Here is a 14379-nt window from a genome sequence, read left to right as displayed (position 1 = left end):
GGCAACCAAGGGGAGTGTTGGCCGACGGGACCAGCACGGGGCCCTCACCGGCACAGCCAAGCTAGCTGAGAGTGGCACATACAAATACCCAGGGGCCAGTGGCAGAACATCTCTGGGACACGGGAAGGCCAAATCCCAACACCGCTCGCTGTGTGGTAGCAAGTCAAGAGAATGTGGGACGTTCTCTTCCTGCTCTACAAAGCTTATCCCACCTCATTGGGACTCCATCCCCAGGCAGAGTAAGTAAGAAAGTAGTTTAAGACTGAGAAAGGTCTTAGTCTTCCCTGCTCCCCTCAAGGCCCTTCTGTCCACCCAGATGCCTGAGACGACCATCCTGGGAAGAGATCTGAAGAACGGCTGGTTGTTCCTCATCAGCCAGCAAGTAGGAGGCCCACAGAGGATCAACGACGCCACGTGCCCTGACCTTTGGTGCCTTATTCACCCCCTCAGTTCACCATTTCACCAGACACTGATCAGCAGGCACGGAGCCAGGTCACAGGGAGCAAGATGGATTCACAAACAAGAAGGAAGGACATTTGAGCTACAAAAGCAAGCAGACCCGCCCCCTATTGTCTACAAATTATATGGGAATCACATGGTCAGTAACTGTGCTGGGTTCTGTGGATGACATCAATACAGGACAGGGTATTCCGTTCTCCAGGGCACCCAAATATCCTTCTACAAATCGGGGGGCATAACACCAGGGTCCTCCTCATGCTGCAGGGCCTCATGAGGGGCAGGACTGACTGGGCTGCCCGATCAGCCCTGACAAGGGCAGGTCACTGCCAACCGATCCTCTGGGTCGGGCTTGCATGGGTGGTTCGGTGGTAGAATTCTCTCCTGCCCCTGGGTCAGGCTTACTGGAGTGAATTCTCCAGACTATGAACTCCTTGAAAACAGGTCAGAGTCTTATTCATCTCTGGTTTTTTAAAACGTAAATGCCATTTTTAAATTTTTATTATTATTTTTTTAAAGTGGGCTCCATGCGCCATGTGGGGCTTGAACTCATGACCCCAAGACCAAGAGTAGCATGCTCCCCCGACTGAGCCACCAGGTGCCCCTCATTTATCTTTTACCTTAATGTTGAGCACAGTGTTTGGCACAAGGCAAACACTCATGGATGGTTTGTTGACTGAATGAAAGAAGAAATGAATGAATGAATTGTGTCGTGGTCTGAGTGGAGTTCAGAGGTAGGGGAGCAGGGCATAAAATGGAAGCCTGCCATCATCTCTCTTCTCATCTCTGTTTTCTTCAGGCTCAGAGTGCAGGCTCCCCTACAAAGCACAAGCAGACCCCAAATCTCTCCGGCCATCCAACCCATCAAAATGCTTGGCGTATCCTTGATGAACACGGATCGCCTTGATGAACACGGATCGCTGTGACGACGAGGGAGTGGCCAAGCAGGGGCAGCGCTGAGAACCTTGTTCCTCTTCTCCAGGAGCCTTGGAAGAAGCAAGGGCTTCTCCCTTTTCTCACCACCTCCAAAGGTCCACCGGCACTCCGCCTCACGGAGGAACCCAAGCTGGGATCTCTCGGACATGCTCAGAGCTGGCTGGTAAGGATGGTCTTCCAGCTGTCGAGCCTGGGGGATTCCTAAAGCCAGGCTGTGCAGATGCTGAAAGTCCCAAGTCCTCTCTCCAACTCATCGGATAATGATTATGAATGAGTGCCTGGTTAGGTGGAGAGCACTAGACTCCAACAATGTGGCATACACATAAGGAAGCCATTACACTAACAAAACTGCAAATGTAAAAATAGAGCTCTGCATAGTTTCCTGGTTACCACATTCTAATTCTGATGGTTTTTCGGTGCCAGTGACATTTGGTTTCCTTTGTCCCCCACCATGCCCTGGTTCCTCTGCGGGTGTACTTACGGTGGGAGGTAATGGTTTCCTTTCTAGATGCCCAGTCTCTACCCCTATAAACCTCCTCTACAAGGCTTGCCATGGAGGGAGTGCTGCTGCTCGGACTTCAGAGTCACAATGGACCCAAGACGACTGCTGGGGTCCAAGCTGGCAGAGGCTCAAAAGAGCCCGGCCCCCAGCCTAGAGGAACATCCAACCACCTGCAGAATAGGGACGAAGAAGGCAGGAATGGCATCCTACCGGGGTCCAATGACATCAGGGTCAGGCTGTGCTGTGCACCGCAGCTTTGCCCACCAGAGCCAAGCACGGACATGAAGCTAAGACAAAACCTCTGGACCATCTCAGGTTTGCCCAAAGCAAGCTCATTCTTTTCCTGGGACAAGCTCCCCTTGGAAACTAAAGGATGGACAGAGCCGGTGCCCTGCGGTGTAGAATCCTGAGTGCTTCTCCTGTGTACTATAGGCATCCTCAAGGTATATATTTTTTTAAGATTTTATTTATTTGTTTGAGAGACAGCAAAAGTGATCACAGAGGAAGAGGGATTGCAGAAGCAGAGGGAGAAGCAGACCTGTCGCTGAGCGGAGAGCCCGCTTTGCCAGCACCCCCGGATCGTAACCCGAGCTGAAGGCAGACGCCCAACCAACTGAGCCACCCAGGTGTCCTGCCCCTATGTATTTTTTAATGTTGCAAGAAAATCAACACACACACACCTAAACCCCACTAAGAGTTTAGAATCTGACCAGTCTAAGACCTGACCTATGGCACACGAGCATTCACCCATCTGCTCACCTGTCATTCTCTCAGAGACAGCTGCTGAGCCCCGGCCAAGGGCCAGACACTGGCCTGAGGATGCGCCTGGGGACACACAGCGTCTCTGCCCCCTACAGACCATCACTGAGCTCCAGTTTCGGGGCTCTTCTTGCTAAGCCCTCACTTTCTGGCTCCTGAGGCTCAGTCAGCAGGTGACATGCTGTGAGTACAGGGTGCCGCAGGGGAGGGGACAGGTGTGGGAGTGATGGGAGAGGCAGCAGCTGTCAGGCAGTTAGCCAAAGCGCTCTGGGCTGCCTCGCTGGTTCCCGGGGCCTCCGCTGTTCATCTGGGCTTTGCTTGGAACCTGGCTCTTGGTTCTTAGTCTCCCGGCTCATTAGTTTTTTTGTCATGGCTTTGGTGACCCCCGGACCTGAGCCTTGGATAAACAGGGCACCCACTGGCCACTTCCTTCTCCTGACTCTGACATGCCCCTGGATTTGATGGACCAACTCTGGGTTGAGGCAAGCGTGGCGAAAATTCCAGGTACAATCCACAGGACGATGTATGTCTCGTTGTGAAGAAAAGGACCTGTTTAGTCAGGTCACTTCTTTCACAGGGGTGGTGAGAAGACTTCTAGTCTGGTGGCCTCCCCACCCCGGGAGGGAAGTCTTTCCTCACAGAACACTCACCTGCGCAGAAGCACTCCTCAGTCCCACCGGGGCAGCTGGAGTAGCCATCAAGGACCCAGCCAGCCTGAGGGAGGGGGCCGGGCTCCTGGTCTGTCTGAAGCCTGTGGGACAGAGAACGGGTGGTCACTCATCGCAGAGGCTGTCCTGCCTCGAAGCTTCTCCAAGGGACTAAGGGAATCCCCTTGGAGCTCGGTTCTTCTCCCCTGCTGGCGCTCCGCCTGCCTCTGGACTGGGCCTTCCCCGGTGAACATACGTACATTGCGCACTCAGCAGGAAGCCGGACTTGTGCAAAGTCGGGCCAGAGGTAGGGGCCACAGGGGAACTCGTGAGAGCACTGGGGCGCCTGATGCCAGTCACCCTTTGCTGTCCCACCCTTCCCAGGAACACAAATCGCCCACAGGACAAAGGAAACCCACAGTAACTCTAGGCCTTGGGTCCTGCACCCTGCCATGGTCCCTGCCCCCAGGCTGTGCCCAGAATATAGCCAAGTTCATACAGAGAGGGAAGAGCTCCCTCTGAAGCCCAGTTCACTGACTCCTTATGAGAGCTTAGGGGGCACACAGGCCTCCTTGGGCTTGCTCACAGTCCAGGCAGTGAGGGGTCAGGGAAGAAGGAGGGGCAGGCTCAGCTGAGGTCACAGCGACTCCTGGGAGGCTAAGTCCATGCTGGGCCAGTGTGGCAGCAGGAAGGAAGGGTGAGGTCTCCGGGCACCAGCTCCCAAATGCACGCAGACTTCTGAGCACAACCCCAACCGTACAATCGCTCCCAGGAACAAAGGCTGTGGGAGCTTTTATTATAGGCAATTACCCTGGGCTCTCAGAGCTGGCCCGCCCACCCGTCCGCCCGCTGTCTCCAGCTAAATGGACCCTTTGGCAGCTTGGCAGGAGGGGGAGGGGAGAGCTGTGCAGGCAGGAGGGAAAGTTGATGTCTGGTCCTGGGGCCGGGGGGCTGGGCCGGGGGACCTGTGAGTCTCCAGTGCTACTGAGACTGTCTTCCTCTCCCCAGTTTTTCCTTTTTTTCAACCCAGATGGCTGGGACTCCGGGCTCAGCTCTGCTGTTAACTCGCTGTGTAATGTACAGCAAACCTCTTCTCCTCTGGGTCCCGCTTCCATCATGGGTAGAAGAGGTGACCTCCAAGGCCCATATCAGTCTGGTAGTCCAGGGGCACGTGAAGTGTTTGCTGCCCCTGCAAGGCTCTCCCTAAGCCACACGGGCAGTGTTGAGCTCCTGTGTGTCTGCAGGCCCCCGAGCTGGGGGCTTGCGCTAGAGCAGGGTAGGGGGTACTCAGACAAAGCAGGAGACCTCATCTTGCCCTGGTCGGTCTGATGGGGTCGCTCACCATTACTGCCAATTCGATACCAGCCTGATGTTCGAGTCTTGGGGCGGGGGGGCGGCAAAGAAAAACTGGAGCTGGTTGGTTTCTTGGAACAAATGAATACAGACCTGGGCATGTGAAGAGATCCAACATCCTAGTGAGAAAGCAATGGAACATTCTACTGGGGAGAGGGAGTTCTAGGTAATGTACACGTTTCACTCAGTAGCATCATATACGTAGAGTTAAGCACCGCCTGACCCAGCACAGACAGCAAGAAGTAGCATTAGAGATACAAAGACCTTGGGGCACCTGGGTGGCTCAGTGGGTTAAAGCCTCTGCCTTCGGCTCAGGTCATGATCTCAGGGTCCTGGGATCGAGCCCCGCATCGGGCTCTCTGCTCAGCGGGGAGCCTGCTTCCTCCTCTCTCTCTGCCTGCCTCTCTGCCTACTTGTGATCTCTGAGTGCCAAATAAATAAATAAAATCTTAAAAAAGAAATTAAAAAAAAAGTCAGAAGCTCTGCTTCTGTATAGAACTATATATATGAATCAACCATCCACACAGGCACAAAAATGGCTGCCTTACTTGATATTATTTAAAAAAAAAAAAAAAAGAAAGAAACACAAAGAGCTTGCTGTCATGCTTCTTGGTGCCATAATTATGCTGTCAGGGTGAGTGGGTGTGCACTGGCCCAGGGGCACCAAGGAAGGCAGCCTCCGTGTCTCTAACCTTAGTCATTTCTACACTCTCATCTCTGTCTGCCTCCACCTCTCCAAACTAGGCCAGGGCCCCAGGCCTCCCCTCACTCTCCAGCCCAAATGGACAGTTTCATCTATGCCGGAAGTTGGTTAGAGGTTGAACCAGGCAGAAGAAAACCATAAGCCTACCCTCCTGACCCCACGGACTGTACCCTCCTCACTGAAGTCTGACCGACGGCCAGCCTGAGGCAGGAAGGAGAAAACTACTGGAAAAAGAGAACACCTGGTAAGTGGAAAAATGTAGCCCCAGAGCAGTGAAGCTGTAAGGGGCTCTTTTCCAGAAGAGCAGAGGAGAATGAGGTTGAAGATCGGAGGGAACCAGATGTATGAGAGCAGACGAGACGACCTAGAATGCGGACTGAGAGGCTTTTATGCCTTTTCTGGGGTCCAGAGAGCAGGGGTGACCAGAGAGAGGCAGTGGCGGGTCAGAGACGAGGCAGGAGACAGGCTTCCTTGGGAAGGTCAGCACCCGGAGCCTGTGGACAAATATGGCTAAGGAGGGTAGGGCAGGGAAAGAGATGGCTGACAGATCTGGTCCCTGGAGAAGCAAGGGGGCAAGACCAGGCTGGAGACAGGAGGGAGGGGAGAAGGATAACCTCTGCTTCTATGAGCAGCTGGAACTTTGCAGAAGGCCAAGGTCTGGGCAGTGGGAGGGACAGGGGTGCAGGAGATTTCCATGAAAAGAGGATGTCTGTGCCTTCTAGGGAGCAGATGGCACCTCCTTGGCTATGCACCTTGCAAGGGTAGCCCAGTCTGGCCCTTGGCAGTGGGACCCTTGACAGCAGCTCCAGGCCCCGCAGGGTGTACTGGGCTCCCACCCACCGGCCAGCAGCACCTAGGGCTGTCCTCCCTCCAATCCGCCCTTGCCCGAACCATGATCCTCCCTGCAACCCTAACCCAGGGCCTGAAACAGGCAAAGTCTAGGAGGTGGATGGTGAAGAAAACCGCCCCTTGAGGTTGGTACAACACATTTCCATTTCTGTTTAAAATGAAAACATGCAATAAATGTTTGCGGAGTAAAGGAAATGTGGTTCTATTTAGGCTGCATTGAAATGTTCAAAGGAAGAAGTTCTGACCTCTCTGGAAAATGTCAGAGTCTAAATCTGCCAGGGGACGTGTAGGGTAGATAATGTAAAATCTTAAACAATTTAATGCCTAGACTCTTTTCCCAAAGATTGAATTCAAAATCAAGGACATTAGGTAGAAGGAAATCAGGTAGGAGAAGAAAGCCAAAAAATCACCAGGGAAACACTGTGCTGATGGGGAAAAGGCCATTCAAAAGAAGGTCAGCCCTGCATGTGTGCTTCCCTGAGTCCTTTCATCAGCTGGAGAACCTCAGCGGAGGTCACAAGGGACAGACAGACAGATGGGAGGGGCTCCTTAGGAAAAGGAACAAAAGGGCGGCTGTGTGGGTGGTCTGTCAGGCAGAAGAGACACTCCCAGAGCAGGGATCACCTAAGTGAGAACTCGCTTTGATCAGACGACCGCTTGAATTCCTGCCGTGACGGGAAGCTCACTGCCTCACTCATTTGTAAACCTCTCGGGTTGCTGGGAAGTTCCTCCTCCTGAGCTTCTAATCTATCTCGGGTAGACTTCTAACCTCGATGACGCCGACTCAGGGCTCTGGAGCCGTACCAAGTAAATCTAATTCATTTTACGACATGACAGCTCTTCAAATATTTGAGAATAGCCCTCAGACCCTCTCTAAGCCTCCCTTTTCCAAAGTAAACTGCTTCAGCTCCTTTAATCATTCTTCCAACGCCTTTTTTGGATCCCTCATCAACCTGTTTGTCTTTCTTGAAACGTGTTTTTGGGCACCAATGCCCTTTTAAAATGTGGTGTTCTTCACTGTGATACTCTGTAAGAGGCCTGACCACACAGCAAATAGAGTGGGACTCTTGGCTTCCTGGGCCTGGGCCCCGGATGTCTGTGGTGTAAGAGTGCCTGGAACTTTTCAGAGACCGAGTCACACTCTTGGCTTCTAGAAGTGAAAGCTCCTAGCAGTTCCCCACCCCCCCCCCCCAGATGTTCTGCAGCCCCAGAGGAATGCCCCCCGCCCCGCGCGCTGCCCCCGCCACCGGCCACGTCCTGGGAATGGTGTACAAGCTTCTCTAAACCCCAGATGTAAGTGGGTTTCTCCTCACACCAGTGCAGAGAAAAAGCCCAGGAAGTCAGGCTAGCCTGGGAGGTATTTAATTTGCATTTGAGCATTTCTAAACGGTGTGACACTTAGTAATTAGAATTTGGTTCATTTAATGTGGCCATTTGAGTAAAGTTACACTTTTATTTAAAAAAGGATATATATACTCGATGGACTGAGGTCCCCCTCCTCTTCAGGCTGGCTGCTGGGTCCCCGCTCCACACCTCCCTGCTTCCCCACCCCCCTGCTCCCCCAGCTCACCTGTACTGGAAGGGGGCCACTGTGGCCGTGACTGGCTGACTCTGTTGGTGGGCTGAGGCGAAGCTGATGACCCCTGGGGTGGGGGAGGGGCGTTTGCTCTGCACAGGGCTGCACCCCGGGGAGGAAGCCCCGGACACTGCCCCAGCATCAGGCTCCAAAGACCTGGGGACCCCTGAACTTCTGTAGCTTGTATCTCTTTGATCCTTTCCTGGGTAGTTAGGAGGTCTTCGACCTTCAGGAGCCCCTGGTATTTGAGTTTCTCCGCGAGAGCTTGGTCGGGATGGGCTCCTGCCCCGGCTCTGGAGGACTGGAATCCCTTCTTGAGCCACCTTCTTCTTTCCCTGGGTGCCTTGTGTCTCCCCAACTCTTCTGGACCCAGCCCAGCTGGAGAGGGCTGCTTTGGGGGTTGCCCTGGGACTGCTCCATGGGGAGCTGGAAAGGCCTTCGCCACCCTCAGCTGACTCTCTCACCGTCCCAGAAGACTTCGGGGAGCCTCTCCCCCGGGAGGCCTTAGGAGAGGAGTTTCTGGAAAGGCCTCCTGCCTTGCCCAGTCTCGGCGAGGCTGCACGCTGGGGGCTCAGGGCCAGGCCGGCCTGGCGTGGCCGCAGCTGGGGAGAGGCACCCGGGGTATGAATCCTGGTCTGGGAAGCAGCTCGAGGCACAGGGATGGAGGAGGTATAGTGGGGGCGGCTGGCAGAGTTCACGTTGGCCATCCCATTCATGGTTAGCAAGCAGCTGTGAAGACTAGTGTCCTGCAGAGAGAGGAGAGAAAAGAAGATGGTTAGGCACCGTCTCAAACTTCTGTCCCTGAGTGTGTAAAGGTGATGCTGGGGTCAGGGGAGGAGGCACCGGCATCCGGGCCGGGCGTCGGGGCTCTTGACTTCACATCCTGACTCAGCCGGTGCCTGCCTACCTGACTCTGGGCAAATCCCCATTACCCCTCTGCTCTGAAGTTCAAGTGCAAACCATATGTGAAGTGCTTTGTGAACTATGATCCTCTGTACCGAGGGAGTTAATTTAACTTTCCTTGCTTCTGCTCCCCTCCACTGATCGGGGACAGGCTCTCCTTCTCACAACCCCTCCCTCTCAGACCCTTCCTTGTAGCCTGAGTCTAGAACCCCCCACCCACAGTAAACCAACTCCCTTGTACCCTCAGCCTCTTCTCTGCATGTTCCTTCCACCTGCCACTTTATCTGATAAAAGTGCCCAGGATACCTGTCCAGTGGGATGTCATCTTCCAGATTCCACTGGGCTCAAAGGTGAGGTAGAACAATCTTAATCCTCACAAATCATAAACTTGTGAACCTCCCCCGACCCTAGGCTCCTGCCATCCGGCTCATACCATTCACTGGTCCTCATTGACACCATCTCCCCTGTCCCTCCCCATGTCCCCACCCCCTCAGTCACTGGAGATTTGGGCACTGGGCTCACAGTCTTCCTCACAGCCATTCCCTATGCACCCTCTGGCCCAGAACTCAATTCCTTCTCTCCCAGACCTTGGTCCATTAATTATCCCATCCCTCTCCCATATCCTCAACCTCTCCTCCTCTACAGCTTCTCTTCCCCACCATGTTAATTAATGAATTAATTGCTCTCTTAATCACTTCCACTTCCAAGGGAATTTGAAGCCATTTACAAAGACACGATCCATCAATTCCAGATAGATGAGAAAGAGTTAAATGTAGGAAATGTAGAAAATGAAACCATAAAAGAATCTGTAGAACATATGCATAAATGTTTCCATAATTTTCTTGTGGGAAAGGCCTTTGGAAGCCCCACGTCAGAGGCAGAAATTATAAAGGAAAACACTGATAGACTTCAGTGCATAAAAATGAAAATCTCGGGCGCCTGGGTGGCTCAGTGGGTTAAGCCGCTGCCTTCGGCTCAGGTCATGATCTCAGGGTCCTGGGATCGAGGCCCGCATCGGGCTCTCTGCTCAGCAGGGAGCCTGCTTCCTCCTCTCTCTCTGCCTGCCTCTCTGCCTGCTTGTGATCTCTCTCTGTCAAATAAATAAATAAAATCTTTTAAAAAAAAAAAATGAAAATCTCTGTATGGACACAAAAGCCCTTTTTGAAAGATTCCAGCCATCAATAAACTATGAAAATACTTGCAACCTATACGGGGGCCAAGGGAATTCTACCAAATCAATAAGAAAAAGCAAATACTCCATAGAACAAAGAGCAAAAGATTTGACAAAGGAATTCACAAAATAATACATCCAATTGGCCAAAACCTAACAAAAACAAAAGGTCTCCTTAAAATGGAAGAGATATAGATAAAATGTTATCATGTTATCATGAGGGTGGAGACAGAGGACTTGTGGGCAGAGAAAAGACCAGCATGGTATGGCTGGTCCACTGAGACCCCTGGGGTGCCCCCTTTCATACTGCAGACAAAGCTGTCAGCAACTGCGCAGGATTGGCTATGTCTCTTCTCGACCCTTCCCTGACCTTTGACTCTGCGGTCCAGGACCAGTTACAGGTTAAACTGTGAAAAATCCATGTAGACCTCTAAACATTGATGGATTAAGAGTCAGGGCTCAGAGGACTGCTCTGCGAACGAATGAAATAATTTCCTCGAGGAAGAGAAATACTATGACCCCCTCCTCCTTTCCTCTAATTTGTACGTTAGTGACTTGATGTCATTATTGGACGAACTAAAGTAGCCCCCACAGCCTCCAGAAGAGAAGGCAAAGCCGTGAGTGTTCACGTACCCACAACCAGCTTCCTTCCCTTCCTCCCTGGCTGCCCATCACCTAGGCCTACAGGACCGTGTTCAAGGCTTGCCTGACTCCTGCTTCCTTCCCATCTATATTGTGCCCAATGACCAGGCTGTAGACTGAAAGGACACTCGAAGTCACCCTCTGCCTGCCCACAGTCTCCCGTGCAGGGCACCCTGCCCTGTCCCCAGCCCCAACATGCCAAGGGCAGCCCCACAGGAGGGCCTGAGAAGTATTTTCACAAAGGATCTCAGAGGCTGTCAACAGGTACTAACAGCAGTCTGCAAAATAAGCACAGGATAAAATCTAGCAACCGCAGTCAGGTGGAGAAACAGGGGGTCTTTATGATAAGGAGGAACACCATGCTTTAGAATTCTTCCCCACTAGAGGTAAGAGGAGATTTACTTTGTCATCCTTCTCCCATCCAGCCACTCCCCTAGTTATCAGCGACAAGCATCAGTGACCGTACCAAACAGGACCAGAAGGATAAGAATGGACCTGATCAAAGGTGTGTGTTGTCCCTAAGCTGCTGACCGTGGCCTCCAGCACAGAGCTAAGCCAAGCACTGGCCAACTGAACTAACCAGCTGACCACCCATGAGAAGGTCCTAGGACCACAGACCCACTACAGCCCACACCCCTGAGACTTCAGCATTCCCACAGTCAGTCCCTCCACTGGCACAGTACCACACAGGTCAGTTCTGCCTCTCCCCTTACGCCTAGTCCCCATCAAACCCTAGTGTGGGGACCATGGCCATGCAGGCACCCCAGCCCACCCCCTCCGGGAGCTACGTCTGTGACAGAACCCAGAACTGCCTCTTGGTGCTGCCCGCACCTTTCCTGTGAACTGCTCCCCTACCCACGCTGTAGTGCCCGGGGTTCTCCCCAAGAGCACAACTCACCTACGTTGTCCTCAAAGCATCCCCAGCTGCCCTTGGCCCAGGCTCCCCTAGGCCCTACATCTAGGACTGGCCAGATTTCCACCACGAGAGCCTTAAGGCTGAGGAAGCTGCTTTGACTTCACTTGTTGATGGAGCAGATGCTGTTGCTGCTTTCCCTGGATCCTCATTTTTTCAAAAGCTCATGGGAAGAGTATTTAAAAACCTTCCTGTGGGGGTGCCTGGGTGGCTCAGTGGGTTGGAGCCTCGCTTTTGGCTTGGGTAGTGGTCCCGGGGTCCTGGGAGCGAGCCTCACATCGGGCTCTCTGTTCAGCGGGGAGCCTGCTTCCTCCTCTCTCTCTGCCTGCCTCTCTGCCTACTTGTGATCTCTGTCTGTCAAATGAATGAATAAGGTATTTAAAAAAACAAAACAAACAAAAAAACCTTCCTGTGGCCAGGTCACAGGAGCTCCCCCACTCCTTCACTGTAGCTGGGGCCCTGCTCTCTCCTCCTCCTCAGAGGACAGCCCACACCTAGACACAGGAGGTGAGGACCACCATCCCAGGTGGGAGTCTGGCTGAATCAGACCACCTCTTCGGTGATGGAGGAGGGATCCCCAAACAGTGTTCTTTGAGCCTGGCAGGAAAGGGGCTCAAAGGAGCCTTCCTGGTTTGCCTTTACAGTGGGAACTCACAGGTGCCCAGGATGTTTAGAGAGATCTCAAGAGGACACCCAGCACTTCTCTCTCCCCCCAGACTGCATCAGTATCTCGCTTTCACTGAGCCGTGGTTTCTGATCCTTACAACCTTCCAAAGTAGCTTTTATTATCCCTATTTGCCAGGTCAGGAAAGCAAGGCTGGGAAGGTCAAGTGAGCTGCCAAAGAACACACACAGCTAGAAAGCAGTGAAGAAGTGATCCAAAAGCAGATGAGCGGGACCATGAGGCCCAAGGATGGATTCCCCAGACCACAGCCATCAAATGCACGTCTGGGCGCAGGATGCGCTCCTCAGCCTCCATGTCAACACTGTCCTTACTGTGACTGACAGCTCTGGGCCTTCCAGAGATTGTGGAAGAGTGAGGAAGGGGGTGTAAATCTGGTTCACAGGGTGGAGACGGGAAAAGAAAATCAGTCATGGGCAGCTCTGGAGGAGGTCTCCTCCTTCTCCCTTTTTCTCCTTTTTTCCCCAAAATTCCTCAGCTCTAGCCAGCTTTCCCTGTATCCTTCATATCCTGTTTGCGTTTGGCGGTACTGGGAGCCAAGATGGTCCTAGGGTATTGCCTCATAAGAGGCTGAAGGCAATGAATGGGAGTGGGGAGGGAGATAATGGGCCAAATCCAGTCTGGCCACATGCTTAATATGCCTAGTTGGTAGCAGGTGGCACACCTTGGATAGGTGGGGATTGAGGAGGAAGACTATGGAGTTCTAAGTGTCTAGCAGATGGGAGGCATGCGGGAAAGGGCAGAGAGAGTGCTCATGGGGGAGCGGGGTGTCAGCTGAGACACATGGACAAAGGTGCTTCCAAAGCTCGAGGGTGAGGCCTCTGTCTAGATGATGTCTCCTGGGCCCCAACCTACTGGCTATGGCATCCAAGCTGCATTTTTAATGGACCAAATGATTTGGGAGACTCCCATGTTTGCTCTGGGGCTCAGTTTCTCCCATGAAATAAGGAGAACGCCTTTCTGCCTCCTTGCTCCCCATCTCTTCATGTCCTGAGCAGGCTGAATAAGGTGGTATCTAGAAAATGTTCAACCTCTTGGGATATTAAGAAGTATTAAAGTCACTTTCATGGTATATAACAAGGTTCACTGTAATGGTCTCCATTTCCTGATTCTCACTGTCAGACAAAAATGTCCCAGAGAAGCAGGACAATCTATGTGTCTCTTGGACAGGGCCTGTTCAAGCCAAGGAGCTTGGCTAGCAGTACTGATCATCTTTTGTAATACCTTCACAATATACTGGGGAAGCTCATGGGCAGAAGGCTAGGAGCTGGGAGTGTTAGCAAGGATCCTATTTCTTTCTTAGGTGGACATATATGTACAAACATGTGTGTGCACGCACTTGTGGTTTTGGGGAGCCTACCAGATCCCCTACTCCTAAACATGCTCTCTCTTCCTCCTTCTAAGTGCTCTGATTGGAAATTACACTTAACCTCAGTGGGCAGATTCAAGAAGAGGGTCACAAGTGTCCCTTAGTTCACTCATTCCAGGGATCCCTGTCCTTAGTAAATTACATTAGGGAGTCAGTACTTCCCATTACCAAAGCTCACTGCACTTTTGAAAGGATTCACAACAGGATCCCTTTGTTCATCAATACACACCTTGGCTGAGTACCTCCCATATGCCAGGTGCTTCGCCAGATGCTGTGGCAATTGCAGTGGCTGAGACCCAAGCTCTGCTCTCAAAGAGCCAACTACCTGGTAGGGGGAAATGTGCACAGTCACCACAGGCACATATGTTGTGTGTCAAGAGAGGCAAAACAAAGTGCTATGGGGATCCGGCGTGTGTGTTAGTCTGATGATGAGGCAGAATCTAGAAAGGCTTCAAGGAAGAGGCAGCAGTGGGGTTGGGGACTGGTGGTCTGAGGCCCAAGCAGCAGTAGATTTGATAACTGAACCTCCCATGCCCACGGTCTATCAGCGCTCCAACATGTACTCTGCTCTTCGAAGAAATTCTGTGGAGTGTTAGCAGTAAGAGAATGCTCTGGAGCCCCGGTGCCTAGGTCCAAAGCTTGGCTCTGCCGTTTGCTGATGATGTAATCTTGGGCAAACTGCACAAACTCTGAGTTTTCCTCATCTGTAAAATGAGGCCGACACCAGGACCTACCTCTTCATTGCTTTGAAGACTAAGTTAGTGAATAAATGTACTGCTTAGAACAGTACTTGGGACATAGTAAGGATTCAACAAGTATTGTTATTATGGTTGGTTCAGTGGGTTAAAGCCTCTGCCTTCAGCTCAGGTCCATGACCCCAGGGTCCTGGGATGGAGCCCCGCATCGGGCTCTCTGCTC

General features: G+C 52.4%; 1 protein-coding gene across 1 annotated transcript in view; it reads right to left on the bottom strand.

The window, feature by feature from the left end:
• LOC111151143 (neuron navigator 1) overlaps positions 1 to 8515 on the bottom strand; it is a 173910-nt gene extending 165395 nt beyond the window's left edge. The window contains exons 1-2 of the mRNA XM_022508935.1: positions 7776 to 8515; positions 3304 to 3404 (exon numbers count right to left, since the gene is read on the bottom strand). Coding sequence (XP_022364643.1) covers positions 3304 to 3404; positions 7776 to 8497 — 823 coding nt within the window. The 5' untranslated portion in view covers positions 8498 to 8515. The remainder of the gene's footprint in view (positions 1 to 3303; positions 3405 to 7775) is intronic.
• Positions 8516 to 14379: the final 5864 nt, after the last annotated feature.

Source organism: Enhydra lutris, unplaced genomic scaffold (assembly GCF_002288905.1).
Source record: "Enhydra lutris kenyoni isolate GAN:26980312 unplaced genomic scaffold, ASM228890v2 scaffoldscaffold25, whole genome shotgun sequence".
Lineage (NCBI taxonomy): Eukaryota > Metazoa > Chordata > Mammalia > Carnivora > Mustelidae > Enhydra > Enhydra lutris.
The sequence above is the reverse complement of the archived record's forward strand: the minus strand, read 5'-3'. Positions and strand labels throughout refer to the sequence as shown.